The sequence below is a fragment of the Cetorhinus maximus genome, chromosome 18 (assembly GCF_964194155.1).
Source record: "Cetorhinus maximus chromosome 18, sCetMax3.hap1.1, whole genome shotgun sequence".
Taxonomy (NCBI): Eukaryota; Metazoa; Chordata; class Chondrichthyes; order Lamniformes; family Cetorhinidae; genus Cetorhinus; species Cetorhinus maximus.
Window position 1 is genome coordinate 43,796,101 of NC_135896.1, and position 27,917 is coordinate 43,824,017.

At 37.5% G+C, this 27,917-nt stretch overlaps 2 protein-coding genes across 5 annotated transcripts in view; one reads left to right on the top strand and one right to left on the bottom strand.

The window, feature by feature from the left end:
* Window positions 1-2,492, top strand: part of atl1 (atlastin GTPase 1) — an 85,988-nt gene extending 83,496 nt beyond the window's left edge. For 3 of the 4 annotated variants that reach the window (XR_013579473.1, XM_078562547.1, XM_078562548.1), the window contains exon 13: window positions 1,850-2,492. Coding sequence is in view for 2 of the 4 variants with exons in the window: in XM_078562547.1 (XP_078418673.1) it covers window positions 1,850-1,957 (108 nt within the window). In the remaining 2 variants the exon portion in view is untranslated. Of the gene's footprint in view, window positions 1-736; window positions 943-1,849 lie in introns of all 4 variants that reach the window. The other variant, XR_013579474.1, reaches the window with a different exon arrangement.
* Window positions 2,493-8,527: 6,035 nt separating this feature from the next.
* Window positions 8,528-27,917, bottom strand: sav1 (salvador family WW domain containing protein 1). The gene is made up of 5 exons (XM_078562537.1): window positions 27,717-27,917; window positions 23,874-24,311; window positions 16,966-17,236; window positions 15,314-15,463; window positions 8,528-9,685 (listed from the first exon to the last, which is right to left on the bottom strand). Exons 1-5 carry the CDS (start codon window positions 27,808-27,810, stop codon window positions 9,472-9,474), a joined length of 1,167 nt encoding a protein of 388 aa, XP_078418663.1. The 5' UTR covers window positions 27,811-27,917; the 3' UTR covers window positions 8,528-9,471.

Below are 27,917 nucleotides of genomic sequence, written 5' to 3' on the forward strand. Positions count from 1 at the left end.
AAAAGTGTTTCAGTATATTATTTGATGTTCTGACTCATAGATAATGCAGGAGAATTTCAAGCTGATAAATTGTAAAAAATAGGCTTTTAGACATAAATTGTATGAAACAAATGTGAAAAGGTAATTATTACATTATTGCAAAATTAATTAACTATCTTAGGTAGGTGGCCATCTTTTACTAACTGCTCCCCTCACATTACTAGATCCATTAAACATAGCATTTTTTTCAAATTTCAGAGTACATAACTTCAACATGAGTACTTATTTTAAAAAAGGGCTTGCTAATGAGGGCCTCAATATAAAATAGCTCCCATTATCATCTGTTGCTTAGCTCAGTTAGCTAGATGGTTAGAATATAGATCAGATTTATGCCAATAGTTCAGGGTTCAATCTCCATTCCAACTGAGGCAGATTCAGGGCCTGTCTCTGTGCACCTTTGGTGTGGTTGGGCAAATAATCACCAGGCTTTTGGGTTGAGAACTGAAGAAAAATGATCCACTATTACTGATTCCCTATTATAGGCCAAATCCCACAGACTGTATGAAGAACGTAAATAGTAAATTAGTTTAGTTTTGCTATCTTAAAATGTGTGAAAAATTATTCATTTGTATGGATTCACTGCACTTAGAGTTTGACAGTTCAGTCTTATGCAATCTTTTCAGTATGGAATACTTTTTAGTTAAGCTTTTTGACCATAAAGAAGTGGTTAATCATGTACCTATTTACTGCACTTCAGCTGGAGGTGAAGCTGGTACTTCCTGCCATGACTGTGTAGACCATTGTTGGCCAGCAGGGGGTGCTGAGATCATTAATTCAAGACGAGCATGACTATCAAGCCAGCATCATTTTACAGTAACTCTAATGACTCTTCAAACAAAAAAAGGCAGTGAACTTTGACATGACATAAGTCTGTGAATGCATTGGCTAGTACCAATATAAAAGGTCACTGGTTTTCATTTGGAAAAACTTTTCTGAGTGACTAACAAAAAGCATGAAACTAATTTCTCAAAGGTTATCTTTATTTAAATATACCCTGTTACTTAGTATTATAGATTCAACAAAGACATCTGGTGTAGGCCTGCTTAAACATACAGTATTGTTCACTTGGAAGCCTTTACCCATTTATTTTATTCTTCCCTCCTATTTGTTAGCAGAAGCATATATCCAGCACCTCTCCAGCACACAAGGAAGAACAGGGAACTCAATCTATGGAGAGTCATGGCTCCAATGTCCAATGTACCATGCCATTGTATCAGCCTATTAAACGATTTAAATGTTATCAAATAGTGTACTGATCTTATAACAGTAACACACCTCATCTATACTATCTTACCAGAGGTTTTAAGGCATTCAGTGTCTCTTTGATTGGAGAAACACACATCTATATCCATGACAATTGAAGTTAGCTGATGTCTTTTCATCCCAGCAAAATACAAAACAAAACTGTATTCCCTGTTATTCCACAGAAATTAATTTCCCTAAGGAAACCTGGCAAGTCAGATCTGTTCTGTTTTGGAGTTACAATAAGCTAGAAGTTTTACTGTTTGTAAATTAAGACACCATCCATTCCTGCTGTGCATATAAACCTAAATAATCAATCAAATGAAAATGGCATAATCATTCAGGTGCTTGTAAAACTTAGGTTGAGCAGCTATATGAACACAGCACACCAGTTAAGTGTCTGTTTAAATCATAACGAGATTGAATCATGATTTTAAGTCTAATTTAGTTAAAATGTTTCTAAACAATGACTTAATGGTTCTGCAAGTAGTGTTGATTTAACTACACATTTTATTTGGTTCTGCTGGTTCCTCCGAACATAATGAAAGTTGTTTTTGTATCCATATAGGCTCTTTTCAGGCTATATGATGCTGCTACAAGCAACAGACATATTTATCACCACACCTTCCCTGCAGCACAACCAGAAACCAATGCAGACACCAAGAAGAAAAAATGATTCGATGGATTCCTCTCCTGCACATTCACAAGGGAAATTTTTTGTTCATTATTATTGTGCATTCCCATGTCATTAATCCAAGAAGTGCTATATAAATGGAAAGCCAATGATAGCTTGTAAAGGAATGAAATCACGTATCAACACTGAACACTGTGCTGGCTTTCACTTATAGTTATGTTGCAAATTGTATTGTGAAAATGTGCTAGTTTGCATGATTTTGTTAACTGTTGATATATGAGTCAAATGTTCTTCCATCAAGAATGTACAATTAATGTTTTTTAAATCGCTTTAAAGAACACCTGGTATTTTTTCTTTCAACTGAACATTTGTCTTCCATAAGAACTTTAATTTTCAATTTAAGCATTGCACATTTAAAACATTTACTATTTATTGAATGTTAAAACATTTTGAAACTCAAATTTTCTTTACTGTCTTAACAGATTGCAATATAGTATATTTTAAAAATCACCATTTTTGCTCATAGCTACAGTCAAATGTTTCCACATGTGTAAAATAAATTTGTTTTATTACTATATGCTAGCTGTCCTTAACAAATCATTTTGTATGTACATGTCCTTATAAAATATTCAAGTCAATTTTAAATGCAACATTTGCTTCAGTTTAAGACCAAAAATAGCAGCCAGCAAGAGCAGATCAATATGTTAGTGTTACTTGTAGCAAAAGAGCACAAACACACTATGTATTAAATCTAAGTCACCTAGCTGCTGAATTCTTTAAAAAAAAGTCCTATAATAATGGCTCCTGTGAACAAATGTAACCCTGAATTTCCAGAGAGCAGGTTGTTTCTCTACATGGAAAATAAAAATTCAAATAATCTGTCAGAGTCAAAAGGTAAAGAAACTTGGCATGGCTGGAGGTTTTGAAAATCCTATAAATTTCACCCCTCACCACCAAAAGCAATTTTAACTTGTAATGAAAGTATATATGTCCAGGTATACAGGAAATCAAAACTGAATAAGTCTCCAGGTAAAGAGTTCTGCAGTCTGGTGCTGTTATTTTTCAGTCTGTTGGATGCTACCAAAAATTTTCGTAGACTTTATGTTATGAGATTTTATAGATTTTAGTCAATCACTATAGGAGCATTTGCTGAAATTCACAATCTGAAATATGATTTCCATACTTAAAAGTAATTATTATAGTCATTAATCTCTCATCAGATAAAAGTCAAGGCCTCCTTATTCGTACAGATAATAAGGAAGTGTTTTTATAATGAAATCTACTGTTCATGATTAAGAAGTTTTTTCCCATTCTATTTGTACTGTATCTCTTTTATGAGTGGCTAAGCTAAGAACTTGGTTGCTTCATCAGGGGAACAATAAAGCAAGAAACGGCAAGATGTTAGGGTTGTTATTCTGGGAGGATGAGATCAACTGGGCCAATTCATCCAAATTTGATTATTTTAAATAATTTGATACATTTATCAGTTCTACCTTTTCCTCCCTCATGAGCTTTACAACTGTTCATTCTTACACATTATTTTTTCTACGTGTTGTTTATTGTTCATCTCATTACCTCTTCTGGTTTGCTTTATTTCCTCACAGCTTCTTATGCTCACGCCAAGTTCTTCCGCTGCTTCATCAATTTTTTTTGTAACGGTTAAGAGATCGCTGCAGTAACATACCAATATCGACTGCTAAGACTAGCAGCTCTGTATGAGAGATTCCACAGAACTGGAGGTAAATGTGGGGAATCGGATTAATTTAGCAGTTCTTTCTTACACATAGGATAAGTTAACAATAGCAGAAATGCTGAAAGCTTGTTATGTAATATGCCATATTCACAATGTATGAAAAACTAAAATCTTTGAAGACATTTACAAATTTAAAAAAGGTAGCTTTGCTTCAGTTTGGTGGATTCAAATCATCCAGTAGGTACATCTAATACCAACTGTAAAATTATTGCACAAGGGCTTTCAATATAAAGTAGTAGCACTGATAAAAGTTATTATTTTCTAGTAGAAATAGAAGCAAGATTGAAATAGTTGTAACTCCATACCAATGTCATTTTCAGGTTATAGGAAATGTGGAGAGATTTATACACAAGCACATGAATTGTTTGCATAATTTTAACAAAATTAATGAACAGAAACTGATAAAATTCTGCAAAGGTCATGAAAATTGTGCCATTGTTTTCTTAGATCATGTCACAATCTGGATAGCCTCAGTGGATCACTGGGTCACTAACATTGCAAATGTGCCATAAAGCTTCAAAGCCTTAAGAGCCTAAGAGTACCATATCCATGAATGTTTATATTATAAGTTTCAAAAGACGATAATTTAACAGAAATACTATTATTGCACTAATTTGAGTTTATCAGTTTAAGTAAATACAAAAGATATCCCGGTGTCTCCTGGAAACAACAGTAAGTATTTGGAGTTTTATCTGTATTCCTACCCAATTTAATAGGTCCCGTTTAAATGACCTTTCAGATTATCTGTTTGTATTAGTGTGATCACATTCTTTGCACTTTTTAAAAATTCAGTTTAAAATATGCAAGCTGAAATGCAGTTAAATTCTGGCAAATATTGTAATGATACTGCAAAAACTGCAATTTATTCTTGCCTTATTGTATATGTTATAATCATTTGATAAATAAATAGTGCTATAGTGATCATAACTGGTATGCCACATGATTTAAAACAATGAATACATCGCATTTTAATTTTATAGGCCTAGCTATGTACATGAAAACATTTATAAGTTATTCTATTTATCCCTTCTGTCCCTCTCTGAACATTAACTACAGCTCTTCAATTGTGGATTATCTAGTTTAATTGATCAAAAACAATTTTACACATCTATTTATATCAAGTGCAGCCCTACATAAAATAAAAAATAGTTCACAAAAGTTGAGTCTTAGTAGCAGATGATGCAAAGTTATTCAACGGTTTGCTCCGTGGAGTTGGCCTGATTAAGAACTAGATTGAGATTTTCGGACACTATTTCAATTAAAGTCCTTACAACTACCAAAGAGGCAATAGCTTTTTTACAGGATCCTTGGTTGGATTTGAACCAAGGTAAAAGGTCAGTGAGCAACCCTGCTGCCATTATAGCATTCGTATTGTTGTGCAATTTTTGCAATCCTGCCAAATAGCAAACTGTTCATTTTTTGATGCCGGACAGATGAAAAAAGTTACCCTTTAAAAAAAACAAGTAACCTCTACATCAAACCTTCTACTTTTAACTTATTAGGATGAGGGATAATAGAGTCTTTAAAAATAGAACTGAGGTTGGCAGGATAGGATTACTGTATAACTCTGAGGTATTTCTGCCTCTGAGCCCAACAAAGGAGCTTTGGTCTTTAACCTGTGCTAAGAAGTAGCTTATCTCGTCAGTGCCGGTGATAGGCATGATAAAATTGGCTGCTGGAGTGTCCGCTTCAATTTGCTATACATTAAACCTTCCTGGAAGTGCATGAGGATAGGATTGGACACAATTATAATGCTTTCCCCAGTTAAAAAGTCTGCTACATTACTTAGCATCAAAGCATCAATATGACTAAAGGGCACCTGCTGAATTACTATTGGGCAGGATTTGTAAGCAATGAGAAAAAGGTCATTCAGTCCTAGGATACTTTTGTAATCTATTGAAAAAACTGCTGCTCTTTCTATTACTTCAACACCAAATCTTGTACTCCATGTCTTGTAACTACTTTGAATATGCTATCCAATTCATGTTGCCTACACTGACCTCCAATGGCACCACCAGAGTCTTTGCCCACTGAGGGAGCAGAAACCTGGTAGATGGAGGGCTTAACCCAAATTTTGCCCGTGCCTATAGAAGCACCAAAATAACACCCCATTAGCTTTGAGAATTTCATCCCCCCAAGTGTGTTGGCTTAAATAATGAAATCTACCATGAAGAAAGTCCATCCATTGAGTTGGGCTGACCTACCGGTTCAGGGTCAAAAAATGAAGCATGTACAGATGAAAGTACAAAGCTCCTTCGCACAAGTGTCTCTGAACACATGAACAATGGCAGATGGGAAAGATCCCCTGGTCCTTCCAGCTTATCCCACATAATTGTGATACCCTGTGCATCACAATATTTACATTCCCCACCCGCAACCATACCATTCCCGCAGAGAGCAAAAAAAGATCATTTCCCAAATTAATTGGAATTTTAAGTCTAGGAAATTTCTCTGACCCTCCCCACCTCCCGCCCAGGCAATCAAAACTAGTCGAAGTCACCACTCTGGCCCTGCTAATTCTAGTCAGTACTTCCACCCCAACCAGAAACAGATTCAATTCAGGCTGGAAGGAATTCAGCAAATCCGTTTACTGCTAAACTAGGTGCCCATTCCACTGTTCTCTGGGAAAAGGACCATTTCCTAGCATCTAACCTATATATGGCCTTATACAACTTAGAATTGTGACCCCTGGTCCTCTAACTTATTGGAACAAACTGTCAACCTAAACACAATCTAATTCCACCATTTTATAAACCTTCACCAAATCAGTAAAGACCAGTATTGAGAGCAGGATTGCCAATCTGGCCCTTAAACCCAACCCTAAAATCAATGGTTGAATTATTAAAGAGAAGTTGAAAGGAATTTATTGCAGGATAACCCTTAACTGATAGAATGTTAATAATTATTATCGTAACTTAAAACATGAGGGTGTTCAAACTTTTTTCTACATGGAGAGCATACCAGACCCTTAAACAAAATACTGGAAATAGCAAGTCAAGCAGCACCTGCGGAGAGAGAAACAGTTAGCGCTGATTGACGAAACTTGAACTTGAGATATTAACTGCTTTTTTCCCCCCACACTTGCTGCTTGACCTGCTGAATATTTCCAACGTTACCCTTTTTATTTCCGATTTCCAGCATCCACAGCATTTTGCTTTTATATGTAGCCATCAGGGTTCTGCTGGGTAAAGTTTAAATCCATGCTCATTAATTTGCTCCACCATTCAAGAAGCTCATGGCTGATCTGGTTGCAGCCTTAACTCCACTTCCCCGCATGCCCCCCACCAATTTTGATTCCCTTGTGGTTCAAAAAAACCTAATTCAGCCTTGAATAGAATCAATGACCCAGCCTCCATTGCTCTCTCAGGTAGTGAATTCCAAAGATTAACAACCCTCAAAATAGATTAATTTCCCTTGCTGATAGCAATAGATTGAGATGCCCTGGGTTAGGATTGATTCCTTAAGAAGGCAACTCTTTCCAAATGGCCAGACCTTCAAGTATTTGAAACTCACACGCTAGAAAATAAATAAAATATTAGGACAGAGCTGTCTGGACTTTTAGGGCTTGCTTGCTAAGGCTCAAACTGCAGCAGCTCTAGTGTACCTTTGAATTCAAATACTAGCCTTTTTCATCAGTTTTCATAGTCTTCCTGAAAATAAGTAGCTAGAAAGATCTTGAGCAGTTTTTGCTAAATGTGGGATTACACCAAACCACTTTGCTATGAGTTTCATGGTCATTCTTTGAAATCAGTTTATCATTCATAGACCTTAGTACAAGGCCACCATTCAGCAGCACACCATTCACGATGAAAGTTAAAGACTGCATGTACCCTACATAATTTGCAAAAAAAATTGTTAACTGTTGAGTGCAAGTAGGTGGTATACTGGCTGTACTCACTTCCCCTTGTCATTATGGCCATGGAGAATGGGAATTGCTGGAAGTTGCAAGTTACTGTGTAGTGCCAGGAGTAGACAGGCAAAGGTAGCAAGTAATAATGTCATTGTACTTAAATTTAATTGCTTTACTCAGTTGGTTGAGACTACATTGGAGCATTTGGGAGGTGAATGGGTTTGTGACTTAGGCAGCTTTCTCCAGTGTAAATCCTGAACTCTCTTTGCACCATCCCCAACTGTTGAAAATGCTGCCAACTTCACTCAGCTGTGCATCATTCTTTTAAGGAACCCCAAGCGCTCTTTACCAAACCAGATTCTTTCATGGATAGTTGTGTAACTGATCCAATAGCGAAGAATTTCAATAGGCTAATCCTGATGCTGCTTGTAGCTACTCCTACCAGATCATCTGCTTTTCATGGTATGCCGCGTTTATCTGTCTTGTGCCATCCTCTCAAATCCACTGTAACTCAACTGCAATTGCTCTGTGACTTCCGCCATCCAACTACGTCTAAGTCAATCCCTTTCTGCTGCCCTCCACTTTTCCCTGTAGAAGAGATCACTGTAGCTTTTCAGCCCTGATCAAATTGCAGAAACACTGACATTTTCTTTTCTGGGCGTCATGTTTTAGAGTTATTTTCGCTCTTGCTATTTCAAGGTCTGCACATGGAATTTTTAGTATACGTCCTAGCATCCACATTTAGCCAAAAGATATATTTTTAAAAAAACGTTGGAATCAGGAACTTAATTACAACTACCAAATGGAGTTTCAAAAGATTTTACATGGCTATGAGAATTATATTCTCCAAAAAAGTATAGTGCACAAAAACGTGTTTTTTAAAAAACATATTGCTTCATTTAGGTATTCATTTAAGGGAAGTTGCTATCATTGGTGATAGGATCCTGCTTTCCAAAAATGGTAGCAATTTCTAATTGATTGTGGAGAATGAATGAATGAACGAGGAATAAAAGGGACAATTACAAAGGTTTATTGAAATTTATTTAAGTTTATACATATTATTGCACTAAATAAAAAATAAATAGCAATCTTGTCTACTACCGAATTGCTGAAACCACATACAGTGTGAAATTTCGATCTATTTAAAAGCATTGCATCTATGAAAATACACTCCTAATCAGCTTATTTGTACAAAACGTTATTACAGTTTGTATAAAATGCTTCAGTTTATAGATAACAAGAGTCAAAATATTGTATCCCTGATTTATTTGCAAAAGAATTGAAATAACTTTGTGACTAGTCTGTTTTAATAAACTGCTTGCTAAACAAGCCAAAAAAGCCTCATTGCATTCAAGCAACAAAGTTGTCTTCAATGAATGCAATATATGGAGCCAAAGTAATTAAAAGGACAAAAGGAGTACAGTGGAATGCCAAACTGCTTGTGTTTGATTTCGCACATGTCATTACTATTAAAAAAGTTGGCATATAACAATGCCATTACAATATCAAACATTGCTTCCAATGTTCACAAGAAAACCCTTGGGAGTTTGGCTTCGTATGTAAACACAGACACATTAATGTTCTCTTACCAAGTTAGTGTTGGATGCTTTAGCTTATTTCATGAACCAAAGTTAACAATCCATGCTTAAAGATTTACAAGCAGACCTTGATGTCTGTTGCAAAATTGCTGTTTCTGGACCAATATTTGTACTTTTACTTTGAGGCACAGACTGCACAAAGACTTGGTAAAATAGATAAACCAACATATACAGAAACAAATTGTATGCAGCATGTTCTGTTTCATTGGTCATAATGTTGAAATTTAGAGGCAAATTATTTCCTCCAAGCTGAACTTCTTTTGCTTCATTAGAAATACAGCAAACATGATACTTTGCACTAGAAACAAAATTGTTTTATGAAGTAAAACCATTTAGTGTTCAAATGCATAGGCTGTCAGGCATTTGCTGGAAAATTCTTGCTATGATGTTGTGCATACCACTGCTGCCTTTGCTTGCGGTTTTCAAGTTCTGTCAAAAGTGCTTGTCTATAAGCCTCATATGACTTCACAATCCTTTCCAATTCCTTCATGAAGAGCAGTTTCAGCAATCCTTGGTAAGCATCCAAATCTGCTAGTTGGAAGAGCTCCCACTTCAGGATATGATCATATCTGCAATGACGACAAAGACCAGCAGGAGCATCAACATTGTGTTGAAAACAGCACATCCCTCATCTTAATATAGTTCATCTGCAATTAAAAGTTATTCAAATAAAGGTGGGTGAGGGAATGGAACTACGTTGATGGAAATAATACACTAGCCATTATTATATGCAAATCTTATATTAAAAATTCAAGCATTCCAAATGATTTTCCTACATCCAAAAATAAAATTCCTTTAATGGTCATAATCCCAAAAATAAAAATATATAAACTATAAATATAAAAACACTGAAGGAATTGATCATGTATACAAAAAGTTTCATCTATTTCGAAAGAGTTTTCTGAGAGGTACAGCCCAAATCAGAATTTCATGTTGTCTAGCTCAAATGGAGACTGGGTGACCAGTGTGGAGGGGAGTTACCACACAGCCTTACATGTGGAGCTTAACTTAAATTCAGCCTTTATGCCCAGGATAAAAGTTACCCCTCTCTGTTTGTAAAGTCTTTATAAACAAATGCTGACACCCCCAGCCCATTTGTGTTAGGTATATATATGCTATTTAAAAAGTGCTGACAGCTTGGTTGAAATTCTCTTCTCCTCCCACCCCTTCATTATTTTTCCACATTTCTTTCGTCCCTTGTTTTCCTGAAGATGCTGATTGTTTTCCAGGAAGTGCTTACATGGCACCAGTCCCCATCCAAAACCTGATCTTAGTGACTGAAGTCTGGACAGTAAATGCCAGCAATCTGTTTTACTGCAGCATTATGGTGCAGCACAATCTGATCTTCAGTCATTCACACGTCTGCCCTTGCAACAGGAGTTGCTTTGTAGCAACCAGCAATGACAACCTTGGTTTATTGTTACATCTTCAAACCTGACCACAGAAGCCAATTTAGCATGCCAGCTGCCGCCTTGGCTGAATACAGATGGACATTACAGTCCACATGATTCAGCTAAATTCTACAAACTCAGAGCTACTGGGCAACACCTCGCACCTTCCTGGTGAGCATTTGCTACTCTTCTATACTAATAAAAGAATCAATCGAAGTAGACAAATTCTCCTTCCCCAACGTTACTATTTGCTTATTTGGCTCTGAACTTAAATTTGCTTAGTATATCTGGAACAGTGAACACATTTGAGGTGGTAGCACAGGGCAACAAGCATATGGTGAGAAAGATCACCTATAGATGCATGGACAGGCTTCCTGATAAATTCCCAGCACATCCAATTTTTGAAAGAAACCAAGTAGATAGAAATAAGGTATTCATCAAATTAGGTAAAGACAGCAATGTCAGTTGGCAGCAGGACCAGATTAGTCACATTTCCAATCTTAAAAATGATGCAAATAAGCTACCCTAGAGCCTTTGCAAACCCCTGGTGGTAGTTTCCTCATTATTCAAGTATGTACAAGCTGCAAGTGACTGCATCATCTTCTGTGGGTCCTCTCATGACTGAAGACGACGATGCAAGAACGTTATGGACGCCCTCAGAACTGGCAGGTCATGTTGTCATTGTTGGTGCTTAGGGGAACTTCTGCAACTGCACCATCTCTGGCTTTCCTCTGGTCATAAAGGATGTTGCAAGTTTGATGTAGATGGTCTTCGAAGTATGCTGAACCAAATGAATGCTTGCCTCCACGTGGGCCAGTTGGCTGTAGTGTTTCCCAAGAGCTGCTGTGTAATGCAGGAGTTTGTAAAGCACTTTTTTAGGGTGTCCTGGTATCATTTGTATGACCACCTTGATGTTGTTTGCCCTGAGACAGTTCCCCATAGAAGATCTGCTTAGGAATTCTGTGCACATCCATGCAGGAGACATGGTCTGCCCACCTAAGCTGAATTTTCTAGAGGATGGTCTCCATGCTGCTGAGCCCAGCAAGATGGAGGGCCTTGTAGTTTCTGATTTTGTCCTACCACTGAATTCTCATGATGGACCTTAGGTATCTTTGGTGGAAGCAGCATGGCATTATGCTGAAAACCAAAATCAAATTCTACCAGGCCATTGTGCTTACTATCGTGCTGTATGTCGCAGAGTCCCAGATCTGCTATAGATACATGAAAACTCTGGAACACTTCCAAAGATATGTAAACCAAGATGATTTCTCTCCAATTAATGGCCAACTTCATTGTTTCCCTTCGAAGTACTTTGTAACCACTTATTTACACTACTGAGCAAGAAAAGCCTTTTCTCTCTTGTGCAGGTCAATAAGCAGCCATAAAATTCTTCTAGCTATCAAATTATTATTAAGTCAGCTTATGGAAGCTCACTTTGCTGATCTGTTTATTAAGTTCCTACTTACAAGATTCAAGATGTTTCAACTTTTAAGAATTCCACTGTGATCAATGTCATGTCAGAAAGTTACATTTCCTGCATCACCCAGAAAAATACATTAGCATGTTGTCTTACAGATGCCAAATTTACATTGACTGTTTACACTTTCAAAAAGTCCAGTTATTCCTACCACACCTGTTTTGCAACTGCCATATCAGGTTTGGTAAAAAAAAAGAGTTCCATCAAGATATAGTAATGTCCAATTATTTTTGAGAACTAGACACAAACTTTCCATTTTTGTCACCCGCCAAATTGCCCCATCACATTTCACCAGATTTAACACTACAGCGAAGAATGAATGAATTTTAACAAGTTAAGGAATGGTAGAACTTGTAAATTTAATCTTCAAAAATTATCAATTTATGCACTTCATTCTTGTCCCAACTTTCCCACACATAGCTCAATTCAACCCACTGGGGGCCAAGAAAGTCCCCCAACCTTTAACACATTCCCCTGGAAACAGCTCAGCTATTTCTGTGCACCTAATTTCCAACTATAGCAATTGTAATAGGGCTATGACCTCACACTACATTTTTATGAAATATATATATATATCATCATGGCTAATTCCTAACATTTTAAAACTGGACAATGACTTTTTAAAATGACTAAAACCAAGTATGTTATCTTCAAACAATAGGAGCTAATCCAGCAATATCGAAAGAATTTGCAGCTCGTCATCTCTGAAGAATTGCTAATGACTTCTGTAGGCTGCAAAGACCAAATTCAAAGGGAATTATACAAAGGCCATTTACATTTCATTAGCCAGGCCTCGCCAACTGGAGTCTACTAGTCCGCTAGGTCAAAGGGCCCTGCAACCTTCCTTTCATGTTCTTAATGGAACATGAACAATCTCAGGAACCCAGACAAAGGAATACACACCCTGTGTCAATGCCAAAACGGAGAGTTGGGAGTTATGTGACATGAGCCCCCTGCTGGAAGAATCAGTTATGCTGTCTCGCTGTACTGTAAAGCAGTCTGCCATCTTCCATCTACCAAGCAGCAGCACAGAAAAGGGGCTCTGTCCAGGTTTGAATGCCTGGCCCCCATCTATACTGTTTCTACTGGAACTTCTGAACTTTTATATCAATGCTTACAAGACTAATTCGTCTTTGCATAACTATCGCATTGTGGAAGTCATCTGTACTGGAAAAGTGAATTATCCAGCATCAGTTCAGCCTGCTGACCTCTGTGAAGGAATTCACCATCAGACTTTTGATTCTGGGCTCACGTGAAACAGTAATTCTTTGCTTTGTGGTCTTTGCCCTATAAATCTTACTTTCTCTATCCCTCATTTATTATATGAATGCACAGGGGGCTATGTAGTGAGACCCCCCCTCCTGCGTTTTCAGTGTGTGCGAATAAACTAACCCTCTGAGTTCACTTTATCTTGAGTTTGCTGTGGGGTTATTAATAGAAATTGGAACACACCAAAACTGAGGGGTTGGGAAATATATCATCGCTTATAAAGGGGGAAGCCAAAATCAACACACCTTTCAATTTACGGACGGGTGGTGAGAAGAAAAAATCAGGGCTGTTTAAATTAAACCCTCTCCTGTCCATAACACAACACATATACAATACATGCATGCACATCGAGCCCTCACTGTTTCCTCTCTTGGCCTTTTGAATATGGCTGAGTAATGTGTTAGCAACTCTTGTTTGCTCTGCACAAGTTAGTCAATGGCTCAAGCAGGACAAGGTAGTCTTTCTGTATATTGCTCTGGCTGTCTCAAAAACTTGGCTGTACATCTCATCTGTGATAAACTGAAACAAAGTCAAACAGTTCATTTTATTTTAATGTGTGCAATAACTAATCTGAAGGACTGATCATTTTTCCGGGGGGAGGTGGAAAGTAGTAGAAATAAAAGTAAACAAAATGTAATTTCTGCACAATTCTAACACCGTAGAACAAGAGGAGCCTCTATCATACACTGCAGATGAATAACGCAAGATCCTTTCCAAAAGATTTTATGGGGTACAAAAACCTTACAAATTAATGAAGAAAAATTTGTGTATTTTTCTCCAAGAACATGTATTTATATAATGTCTTTCATGACTTCAGGACGTCCAAAGCTTTTACACCAATTAAGTACTTTTCAGGTGTAGTAACTGTTGTAAAGTAGGGAACTGTGGCAGCCAATTTCCACACAACCAGATCTCTCAAATAGTAATAAAATAGATTATCTGGTCACTATCCGATCAGATAATCATACTATCATCATGTCAATTTTTAAAATAAAAAACAATTTTTGCTATACTTAACAGTAAAGCTAAAATTAATACATAGGCATTGTTAGTGGAGTTTGAACTTTAAGGTTCTGCATATAAAAGTTGTCTTTAAAAATGTCTGTGGGCAATGCAACAGGAAATCAAATTACATTTCTGTGAAAAATCCAACAAAGGAAAAATTTGGGACAATCAAAGATAACCTGGCATTCCATGGTCCTTACGGAACATATCATTGTCAACTCAATAAAAAAATTAAGAATTTCCCTCCAAATAGAACAGATTGTTCATACATTTAGGACAATACACATGATAGTACAAACTTTGTGGATACAACAGTTAACAAAATCAAATTACAAAATCCTGGTTCAAATGACTATCAAAGTCCACCTGTACATATTGCCATCATAATTTTTTTAAAAATCAGTGGTGTCCATCACAGTGGATGTTTGATGCCAGGCACAGAAGTTTGAATCGAATGAATTGAACAGGAGCATATACTACATATGTATATCTATCAGGGTTCAGGTGAACATTACATATTACTTCAGTGATAATGACCCAGCCAATTACTGAGGAGCATCACTATAAACCACAGACTGTCCTCTACTCTCCTACTGGTTGGAAGAGGAGCCTTCAAACTCTGAAGGTAAGGAATTATATATAAAAATACAATTAGCCTACCCACCACCTATTCCCCCTTTTTGGGGGAAACTCAGTGCTGGTAATTAATTTTTCCTGTTTCTATTGATACCTCCCAAAGACTAAACATATAGCACACTGCTAGCAGCTTATGAGTTAAGATATAGACCTTCCTTCAGTCTGTCTGCTTAAGGACATGGTGCAGAAGAGTGTGCAAAATAACAAAAGTGCATCTACTGATTCAAGGATGCATCATCTGGTGATCAATTCATTCTATTCTGTGAAAAACTAAGTTTCAGATTGGTTAAAACCAAGATATCTATAACAACAAGCACTCCTGATATTGATTTTATTCAGATTCTTAAAATGAAATGAGACATGCTACAACAGGAATGACACGTGCAATTGCTGCTTCATTATTTTTAATGAATGCTTACTTTACTGGAGCCCTGGCATAGACTTTCAGCCAATCTGGAATTTCAGCTGTGTGGTATGGGTTTGCAGGAACCAGTTGATTTCGATCGGTTTGTCGTGGTTGGTATGTGACAGGAGGAACAAGAGGTGGTGGCTGGTCGTACCGGGGAACACTGTAAAAGAAAAAGTTCACACATTAAATAACATATGGACATGTATCAAATCTTACTTTACCCAAATATTTTCTAGTAGCAGGTAAAGCAAGAGGTACTTTTAATTACATAAAATTTTAGGTTATTACATGAAGTAGAAGCTAAACTATGTCAATTGATAAGAATGGGTGCTATTTGAAATAAATCTATTTGGTTCCTGACATACAAAATTTGGCTTTTTTAAAAATAACACTGGCTCTTCAATTATCTACATGGGCACAGGTCTATTCCTCCAGTCTACCACGTTACCAACCCTACGTGTGTTGCTTTCACAAAGTGCCTCTTATTGTGGAGATGGAGAGAAAGGGTGAAGTATTCATACTCCCTTCAACAGCTACTTAGCACAAAGTCATTTGACGCCAACCATAGCCCAATTCAAAAAGTTGTGTTGGCAGCTGGAGACAAGGCTGAAGTCTGTCGGATTACAATACATGTTGGGCATAACAAGGCTTCAAATCAAAATCAAAAGAAGAGCTGGGGTAGCCTCAAAAGAGATTTCAGTAGAAAGGTTAGCAGGAAAGAAATGTTACTTGGAAAAATATTCAACTCTTTGTACGCTTTAGGGAAAGCTTACATAAAATATCTAAGGGGAATACAAAGTGAAAGCTCAGGTGTCATTATACCAGCATAAAAGAGCAAAATATATTTACAAGTAAACTAATAGCAACCTTCATAAGACGTAAAATATTTAATTTATACAAATTGAAAAACAAAATATTCGCCATGTACAGAAGAGTTTTAACAAAATGGAATATATACACTTAATAACATAACTCGTGATTAACTTCCTGTTGCAATGTCAACAAATTTACACACAGACACAGAGGGAACTAAAACAAGATGGCGAAGTTACTACAGAATGAGTACTTTTGACATCTCAGTTTGGTGTTGGCATCTGACACAAATGAGAGGCTGGATCCCTTAAAATGTAACACCTTGAAATTAAGCTGAGCGGATAATGGATATGAATGCTGGCAATGTCTCTGCCAAAATAAAGGAAATTTCACAAAACACATTTACATCTGTTATCCCAAAGCAGGGCAAAGCTTTTAAAAACTTACAAGACAAGCATTATAAGCAAAATACAAACATGATGTTGAAACCATATGTTGCTTTTACATCCAGCTGATAATTGAGCGGTAAGTCTAAGAGATGAAGGTGGTAGAAGGGAAATTGAGTATTCTATCAGCACTTCACTGCAGAATACAGTGGTTAACATGATTTACAATCTAATCAAAGTTTAATTCAAATGATCTGATAGTTCCCATTTTAAGCATCAAATTTTTACTTTTATTTATTTTGTGGAAATTACAGAATAATTCAATTTTTAAGTGTAAAATAACAAGAGTAGACTATACACAACAATTTAGAAATGGTGCAACAATTTTTGGCGCACATACATACATTTGCTCTCAAATGCAATTTTGGGGAAAGGAAATAATAAAACAAATTCTTTACTGCACCTGGGAGCACAAGGATGCCTATACTGGGCTCGCTTGTTGATGTGATCCACATAATAAACACCAAATTCAGGCGATTCCACTCGCTCCCACCCAGGCGGCAAGCCTTCTCTTTCAAGCGGATGGCTCCAATGAGTTGTGTTAGTATTATGGTCTATATAGTATTTTCTTCCTCGAATAGTCCAGTCCGCTGACCAACCAAGAGGAAGAGGCAATTCGTCAGTACCATGATTTGTTAGGTTTCCCATGGATGTTGAAGGAACTCTTCCTATGCCTAAACATGCACAGAAAATAAATTAAATATTCTTCCTTTGAAGCAATGGATCTATGTCTTAAAAATAAAGATATCAAGTTTGAAGTTTCTTCAACAGAAAATTATAAATTAATACCTACATGGGACCCAACATTACATTCAAGTATTAAAATTTAAAATCTTACTTAAAACAAAAAGGAAACTGGGTTGGCAGTTGAGGGAAATAAATGTACAGGGCTACAGGGATGGAGCAGGGGAATGGGACTGACTAAGCTGCTCCAGAGAGCTAGCATGAACTCAATGGGTCAAATAGCCTCCTTCTATGACTCTATAAACTGATATTTATGTAAATATATAACATACTGAAATTCCAATGCCTCAAAATGGCCTAATCTGGAACTGCTGTCATTTATTAGATTTCAGAAATGCACAAATTACCCATTGGTTTTCATAGCCTTATTTATCAATTGCAATATCGCTGAAGATGAAATTAGAACAGTTAATTTCAGAACTGATCTTCAAACTTTATGGCCCAAAGTATTAGTCCATGTACAAAATAAATTTCCCATGAAAAAAATATTGTAAGTCATTACATTTAGTCTACTTTTGTTTATCATATATCCTTTTCTTCATATCAGTCCACAATGCAGACAGATAAATGGTAAACACCAAAACTAAACTCATGTAATTATATACATGACCTTCATATGAAATCATGGGATGTATTACCTTATCCAAATCACAACACAAAAAGTTCAACAAAAATGGAGCATACAATACAAATGTCTTAGAATTTTTTTTTTAAATGACAGGCGTTTAAATGGATAGGTCAGAGATGAGCCTATCCAAACAGGACTGAAATCCCAGGACATCAATACTGGTAATACAGCTACATTTTGCCATTTTTTTTCATTAAAGTGGAAACTATTGGATAGCCTCAATTTGTCAGTAGAGGATTCTCATCTTCCGCAATGCAAACTTTAGGAATCCTTTTCACCTTTCCCCGGACATACTTCAGCCTGTTGCTCTGAATGCTGACTTCAGTAACCTCAGACCTCAGCTATAAGCCCCATTTCTGTACAGTGCTGAGATTGTAGTATATTGCAGAGTCTTGGAGGGTGGGTGGAGGAGACAGATTCTGTCAGAACATAGTTGGAGCAATGATTAAAGTGGGACATGGTGGGGTGGTGCGGGGAGAGTTCATACTTGAAGGAATATCTGTTTCTTCTTACACTGACTCTTTTTGGGGGCTGGTAGACTGAAGTGTCTTCACTCTTTTGTTTTCATTAGATTCCTGTATCTGTGGATTTTCTTCCATTTTCTCCTGCCATTTCTGCTCCCTCCTCCCCAGCCCCACATTCTTGCCTTTTTGAACTTTTCCTAGATATTTTTAAATTTCTTAGCTAGTTGCATCTTCTTTTAATGTCATTTCACTGCCTCACTACGATCACTTATGTCATCCTATAGTTCCCTGTTTATTAAGCAAGTCTGCAGGTCATTCCAACACACTAACTTATGTTTTGTATATTCCTTTGCTGTCCCCAAAGTCCTACTAAAATACTCATCTTTCATTTTTCTGTTTGGTGAAACTTACATTCAAAATGTGAACTTGCTGTGTATTTTCAACATTTGCTGTTTCTACAAATGGATCAAGTAGATGTCAAAGCAGCAGCAACACAAGCATCAATTTCATAAATATTCTGGTTGCTGAAATGAGGCCAACTGGAAACCAAGTACATTGGCTTGTTTTGTTAGGAACTTGTGAAAAATTCTTGTCGTGACAGGATCCTGCTAGCCAGACTTGTACCATGAAGTGAAAAAGCTTCACTGTCCTGGTACTGATGGACTCTATTTATGGATAACTATAGCTGAAATTCATTCAAGTCCATTCATGCAGCTGTTGCAGATACACTGACCTCAAGTACTTTCTCTTCCTTGTCTTGATTTTTTTGCATTTTTCTTAAGGTCAACTTCTCTCTTCCTCTCACCTTAGCTGAGAGCAACTAGCTTGCCACAGGCTAGGGACTTGGGCCATCTTGAAAGTTACTCACTGGGTACATTTGTTGAGATACCAGGAGATGGATCTTCAAGTAACATAGTATGAATATTCTTCACTGTTAATGGCAATTAGCCTTTAACATAATAAATGCAAAGCTTTCAATATTACCACCTTGAACTTTCCTTCAAAGTGAAAAATCCAAAACAAGCTGTCCTGCCCTTTGGGAATGGAAACAGGAGTAAACTTTCTTGGTCTTATGAAAATTATATTCATAAGTGCAGAATAAACAATTGTGGCATTATATGTAGTTTAACTCTGGGTGGTTTAGCTAACTCTATAAAAACCAATTACAACCACCTCCTTTGGTGTAAATATGAAACCTGTCCAAGTAGTTTGTGAACACACACATGGTAAGATATATCATAAAATTCCAATTGACTTGAGGCATGGCCAACTCTCCTCGTATAAACTTCATTTAATACCAAGGATATTTCCTCTCAAAGCCTTTATCTGATTAATTTTTCAGATGCTTGAAAAAGCTCATTCAATTGCACAGGACAAGATTCTGCAACTATATCAACAACATCAACTTGTTACGGACAGGGGCAAACTGAACTCATTCACTTTTCCTTGCCATCTGTCCGTAAGCAGAGGCGTTTTAATTTTTGAAACAGGCTGTGGTGTGTTTCCCCAAACCCTGTTTGTGAAGTCAATTTTTAAAGTGACTCGCAGCAAACTCTCTTTATGGTTAAATCAGAAATATTGATTATTCATACATTCAAACCCTGGGGATGGTTGTTGCAACTACGTACACACACACAAGGAGGAAATAAGAAAGAAAAGTTTTACAACTAGAAATAACCTAGAATAAAAAGAAACAAAGATAGGAATACTAATTCACATGAACATTAGAGTCCAGAATATCAGAACCCAGTGAGGGTTCCTTCATGTAGGACTTAAAAGTTCAGACGGATTCATTTAGCTGAAAGCAGGAGTTGCCGAATTCCTTCAAAGTTGGTGATGATGCAGCAAAGTGAGGTTGGTATGCAGAGACTTGGTCCTCTCTAAAGGCGATGGCAGGAATCTTCCAGAGAACCAGGCTTCGAGGTGGTTTAGACTTGAGACAGGTTTTGTTGTCAGCCTGGAGTCCTGCTTCGGTGTTGACAGGCTGTATGTTAATGGCAGACTGCCCTGGGAGTCCAGGAATGTAACATTAAAACTTTCAAAAGGCCAAAGGAGCTTAGGTCATGTGGTGTTTCCCTTTGATGAGTCAGTTTCAGGTTAACAATCAGTTTCTACATCTCTGGTCAAAATCCATTGTTCACTGTTGGAGATAGATGGTGACTATTAGTGCCTCTGCAGAAATAAGAAGTTTCGGTGGCTCTCCCTTTGTTATAAGTCCAGGCAGGGGAGACAGACCATCTGCTGCTCCCTTGCTTCATTAATTGTAACGGGTCCACACAATGATGGGGGTGAGATTCCACAAGGATGAGGGCCGAGCTTTGTCTTGAAATTACAGCTGGAAGCTTCCAGAACTGAGGCCAACTTGTAAATCATGAGACCAGTAGCAACGATATTTTGGTCCAGCAAAGTCCATTTTTTAATTAAGCAGTTTATGATCTCTTTCATATTTTACGGACATGACAAACTGCAGATTATTGTTAAGAGTTTCATGGTCTGTTAACAATAATAAGAGTTGGCAAACAGCAAAGTTTCTTCCATCCGGCCCTTTTTTATAAAGCACGTATTAAACACTAAAACTGCTGCTATTGATGGGAGATGAGGAATTGAGCTACATTACCAGAACAAAGCATACAGGAGACTGGGATAAGATCACATATTTGCAAACCCTCTGAGAGATTTCCTCTCATTACCACCACCCTATAATCCCCTCGTGTTTTTCTTTTTCTCTGTTTACAGACAATTTCAGATAGCAGCATTTGGATCTAAATGAATTACCTTTTGATTGATATTATGGGTAGAGTAACAAGCAAATAAGTTTTGAGAGTCTAAAACATCCAACAAGTAGGAAGAGTTTAAGATTATATACTATAGACAGTCAAAGTTTTGCTCTCATCTAGGCACCATTATACAAGGGTGGAATGAACTGCAGCATGGGATACAAGGCACCCTTTATTTCCTATAGCAACATATTTGTGCTTCCACCCTCAAAAGGTGGATGCTCCAGACAGGGTGGGGGGAAAGTTAGGTACAAGACTGAAATAGTCCTATTATTAGAAAAAACATTTTTGTTAACGCACATGAACAAAATCATACCAGTAAGTTGATTTAAATGGATAGGAATCTGATTACCTTTTAGAGCCAAGAGGTCCCCGCGCATGCCTAAGATCCAAGTTTGAAATCCTTTACAATGGATTCATAAGATGCTTATTTGATTAGAGAAAGCGCATTCAGAGCAATACATCAGGATGATGTAAATAGCCTTTCGTCATAACCCCTTCACCATCACTTTTATGCTTGCTGCCAAGTAAACGGATGTGTGACAGGATAAAGACACAAGGGAGTAACCTTGGCACAAGTATTATTTGCTGTTTGAAACAGCACAGGAGTTTATTATAAACTTCCGGAAAATAGACACTACTCAATACGCAGAATTTCTACACCTAAAGTCATAGTAGATCATTAACAAATACAATTTGAAAGATAGTTTTTGAAGGAGTGTCTTACATCAAACCTGATGTTAAGTGAGGAATAAATGTTGGCCAGGACATTCGGAGAACTCCTTTCTCTTCAAATAATAAGATTTTTAATGTGCATCTGAACTACTGCTACAGACAGAGGATATCTCAGTTTAACATCTCATTCAAAGTTTAGCACTTCTGAATGGAGCATTTCTTGAATCCTGCACTGGGGCACCAACTTACATTAACTCCAACTATGAGGATGGAGCCAAACTTCTAACCTTCTGGTTCAGAACAATGCTACTGAGTAAAACTGACATGCAGTCTTTCTCGTGAATAAATTATTTTAGAACTCCCAGTTATCTTAAGGACTCTTTGGCTGATCAATCTCCAGAATGTAACAGAGCAGATATACCAGAACCAGTCAATTGCAGTAATACAGATCTGGATTGATTCACGTGGAAAATTACTGTAAAGGATGTGTTAGATAAATGTTGTTAATAAGTGCAAGCTTCAAGTGTGGAGGTCACTAATTGAGACAGAGATCTAGAAAACATTGTGGACATAAGGCAGTTCCTGAATCACTGACCAATTGTTGTTAATGTATCAGTAATTACATTGCCATTGGACCTTGACCATTGTCTTGTTGATTGGCAATTACATTGTTAAAGACAACTGCTTGTTAAAACGGGTGATGGGCATTGGTTCACCCATCAAAATAGTATAAATGGGTACAGCTGTAATACTCTGGTGTGGAATGGATGGGAAAAGTTGGCTGTAAGAAGGTTGTTTTGAGAATAAACCAGCTTGAGGTAAAAGACTAGCTTTGGACTCATTCTGCCACAACAAGCACTTATTGTGAGTAACAATTCTTATGTCTTCATCTTCAGGAAAAATTTCAACTTGCAGGTCCCTAACAAATAAATCATTATGAAGCAACCACATAGAGGTTTGCCTTTCAGTGTCTGTATGCAATTCTGGACAACCCTAAAGCATTTAACCCAAGGTCTAGTGTACTTTGAAAACAATTCTCAGTCAGAACAATTGAAAAGTCTTATCAGAGTGAACTAGTTGGAGTGTGGTGAGGCTGGATGTTCCAGTGAATCCTTTACTGCAGATGAACACTGCCCTGGTGTATCTGCAGATTGGGTGACTGAATAAATCCCTAACCTGAACCTGTATTATTAGATTTCAGAGTTTAGAAAAGGGATGCCAAATATGTAAAACATGGGTGTTACAGAAGCCTTAATTATAACTGGCATAAGATATGAATAACATTGCTCTCTTTTGAGGCTCTAGCACAGTAGAGCATACTCCTCCCCTTATTAAGCCTGTGCTATACTTCAACTGGGAGATTCTAATATTGCCATTAGTTAGCAAAGACAGAGGGAAGAAATGTTCCATTACAAGCTGTGACACCACACTGATGACCAAAAATAGATAAATCATGCCCAGAAAGAGCTGAAATTCATAGCTGCTCATTTTAATTTTAGAACTTCAAAATTGATACACATCAAGCAAAGAGATGTTGAAAATTGAACCATCAATGTAAACCAGTAATTCTAAAAGCTAACTTAATTGTAAGTCTCATTTTCAGAATTTGTGGCCCTGAACTACTTCAAAAGGAAGAGCCCTCTAATATGTCTCTAAAGATGCAGTACAAATTACTAGAATGATATTCTCAAACTACTAAAATTAATACAGCAAAGAGATGGGTGCAGTTTCCTCCCAAGAAGTACTGATGGCAGTAATAGGAGGACAATTTCATATGTGGAATTTCTTAGGCTGCTAGTGAAATATTTGGTTGCAGCCAACACATTTTTAATTGAATATGTTGCAGATATCTTTCAAACTACCACAAGAAGCTAACAGTTAAAGTAATGAAGGGTGTGTCACGTAACATGATAAAGTAACAAATCAGAAGGCAGCAAAATGACAAATCGAAAATTAAATGAAACTCTCCATGGTCTTTAAACTATACCTGCACCCAGTTGATACTCATGAACAGAAAACTTACCAACTGGATGTCTGCTTTGCCCCTGTGGTAACCGTGGAAAAGGATCAGGACCGTGATCATAATATCTATAATCATCCCAGAAACGCTCAGCTACATGCCGCCGTCTTTGTCCATCTTCATAATATGGTTCAGAGTAATAATAACGGGCAGCAGGCTGGCCAGCATCACCATTCTCAGAGTTAATTTCAGCTAGATAGGATTGTGATGAGACACCATATTCTTGAGGAACTTCATTACGTGTGATGTAGGAAGGTCCTGAAGGCCTACTGCTTTCACGTCTAATGATTTCACGTGCTGGCCTTTGGACAGGACCTCGCAGGAAACTTTGGTTTCGGGAAACAATATCAATCGAGGGGTAAACAGAAGTTCCGGTCTCTACTAAAACATCAGTCCGCCTTGGAATGGTTGGCCCATGGCGAATAAATGAAGGCATTAAATCTGTAATTAAAAGATAGCAAGCATTACATGCTGGTTTATAGTCTTTAAATACAAGAATACAAAATGTTTTCAGTGTAATAAACATAGTTCAGCTGCATACATGGAGTTTAAAACTGATCCTTATTGCTATAGGGCATGTTGAACTGTATTCAGTTATTTCTTCAAAACCAGATATCAAAATCCTCTGCAAAATTGCCAGGCAAGACAAGAATTTGCCTCTAAGTTAATCTCTAATAATTCCCTCAAGAACAAAACTAAATTCCCCAGTGATCCTCATTTACATCTACTAAATGGTGATGCCAATATCTAGTTCATGATTCATATGCTTTAGGAATTAAGTTTTAACTGTGGAGAAACAGGGGCATCTGAATGAAAGACTGATAAGCAAACCTGAAGTAAATGCAATTCAAATATGCTTGGAGTTAATTACAGTTTAAAAACTAACTTATGTTTGTCTTACAAGGTTAGCACTGTCAGTGAACAAAACTTGAACAATGAATGTTCTCATTCTCATTTCTTTGCTTATAATGGAGCCAGGAAGTCTAAAGAGGGCAATTACATCCATCCATAATATAAATTATGGGTTACATAATAAAAGTTGTGTTGAAGGTAAAATAATTACATTTGTTTGAGGACATTCCAAAACATGCCACATTGCCATATAGTGGTTTGGGCAGAGCCTTGGTTAGCTGGTTCTTTTGTTTAATTTATCTGTGTTTGCAGACAGAAATAGGCAGTTCAGTCTGGATTTCGTGGGGGAAAAGCAGCAGGAAGATGTGCTCTCTTGCAGCTGGTGGAAGAAATCTACAGTGATTCTTGCAGTGCCTTGTGGCAGAAAACTGTCAGCTCGAATAGTTAGTTTGAAAGAGCTGTACTGAAGAGAAGACTGGGGGGAAAAAAACAGTATGTATGCCCAAAGCCAGGACAAGGAGCTGAAGAATCCAGTCATAAGGTCTTTAAATAAAACTGTAGGATCACTTTACCAAAAGCTAATGAAAGGATCCCCATGAAATTTGTACCAAGGAATAGCTGGAATACTAAGGGGAGTTAAAGTAAATTCCAGAAGGCCGTGGCATACCTTTGGATTGGTCCCAGGAAAAGTGAATGAACATTCAAAATTTCAGAAGGTAAGGGAACTCGTGTGGGGAGTAAAAAGTAGAACTGAGTTTATAGCACAAGTCTTTATGAGCAATTGTGTTAAAAGTGCTTACTCTGTTTAATTCTTTTTGATATACAATAAAGTCAGTTTTTGTTGAAAAACGTGAAACCTTGTGGCATAATTCTGTAGGTTAACCAATTCCTTTAAACATTAATGGTCCCCAACAGGATTATGACAATGGTAATACACATTTACAATTTTTTTCTTTCAAAATATGATATCCATTAATATGGCAACATAAGTGATTTACACTTCATTCTACAATGAAGTGATAAATACATCCACAACAGTATTCTCCCAAGGTTCACCACATAACTGCACAGCATGGTGTGACACAAATCTGGGTATGTCAAATCACAGCCTGGGCACGGAACAATTCCGTTCTTCATTCATTTGTCTGGTTCAAATGTGTGGGCCTGGAGGTTTGAAAGAGCCATTTTTAATGCTGCTGCCCCATTGAGTTGCAAATCAAGAACTGTTGGTACCAGCAGCTTGAAACATGCATACATGATTAATGAAGTATTAATTGAAAGTTCATGTGATCTGAGGACACGCACAATAAGTAGTTCAAACAAGAGCTTGACTGTATCCCTTAATGATACATTTCAATCAGCTCAGGTTTGAATTAGCTGATTTCAACTAGGAATAGCAGTTAGAGTACAAATGATGGTGACATCCTTAAGCGATATTGGACAAAGTTAGCCAACAATTCCTTTTGGAAAATGTGACATCAGGTGAGTATAGTGGGAATAAGGTCAGCTATGACACTCTCCACAAATTAGTCTACCAAAAAATTTAATCTGTAGATGCAGATACTTGAAGATTACCATGACTATAAATCCTTAACACTCAACAAGAAACAATGTATTTAAGCAACAGAATAAGAGAGTTGACAGGATAAAATCTACAAGACTACTTGGATTTCAAGAGACAAAAGATCAACCTCCTAAGTTGAGAAATTATTGCATCTCACTATAAATGTTTGACAAGTGTGTAAACTCTTTGTATATAAAAAAAACCTCCCAGAACATTTGGCAAAACATCCAATCTTTATTAAGTAGTGGGCTAAATTTCTATAACACTTCATAATTTATGTCAATTGCTTCATAACCTATAGAACAACCTGAAATTCAATCACAGGATTGAATCCAATGGACATGTATGTATGATATTCCATGGACAGGTTGATATATTGAAGGATAGGGAGTCAAATAACACTGCAGCCTCAACCTACTGTACCTACTGTCACAATTCTATTTAATTTTGAAGTATATGTAAAATGTCAGTTTATTAAAATTTGATTTCTGAATTGGTCATATTTTATGACACTAGGTTTTTGTTTCCATATTGCTTGTGGAGCAGTTAATACGGTAAGTCCTCACTTAATGTTGACTCTTTTTGTTTCACCTAAACTGTCATTAGTAAGTAGTGTCAGTATATGTTTAACGTCGCCAGTTTCACTTTAAAATCGTATTCTACCCATCCTATTCGCATACTCTCCCGCAACCTCATGCAGTCAGCTTCCATATATATGCTGATGGCACACAACTGTATCTCACAACTTCACTATTGTCAGACTGCCTGTCACAACTCATCCCTCTATGGCCACTGTCGCAGGTTGAACCAGGCTGTTTGCAACTCTTGCCATCCTTTCACCCCTGAGCTATCCCCATATGTTCTCCATCACAGAGATTGCTTGCCTCCACCTCTGTAACCATCCTCCGTCTCTGATCCTGCCTCAAACTTAAGCTGAAATCCTCATCTATGCTTTTGCTGTTTCCAGACTGAGTGGAGAGAGCATAAGACACAGCCCAAGTTGTAAACTCGGGGGCCAGCTATTTCCTGCTGAAAATAACTTGCCCTGTTTCTGCAACTAACATGACTGGGAATTAACTTTTTTAAAAAGGTGCATATAAAACATAATTCGCAACACGTTTGCTGTACTGGGTTTCAATTACACGAGTTAAAAGCCCCCTCCGCCAACCCATGTCCACATCCCTCACCTCACTTACTGCCGTCCTCAACTAGTAAATCACAAGGCTTCCTTCCGACTATATAAATATCATGGTTAAAAAAAATTAAACGCAAGATGCAGCAAAATGTTAGTGTCAGGACCCCCATCCAGTGGGCTGCCCCTGGCGCACAGGCATCCGGTGAGGGAACTTTAAAACCTGCCCACCCGGCCCTTCCCAAACCGGCCTTTCCCAACCCAGATCCGGCCTTTTCCCCCCGGCCCCGGCACTCACTCCTCAGGAGTGGAGAGGTCTCCTTCTTGACGTACTTCCCTTGAACTTCAGGCGGTTTGGACGCTTCGTTTTTACTTTTTTTCCTCGATAACATGCTTTAAAAAAGCGCTCCGCCCCTCTAACATGGCGGTGCCCACATCCTGCCTGGAGCTCGAAGCTGAGGCCCGACCGCTCGGCCCAACCCGCAGAATGCTGGGAAGC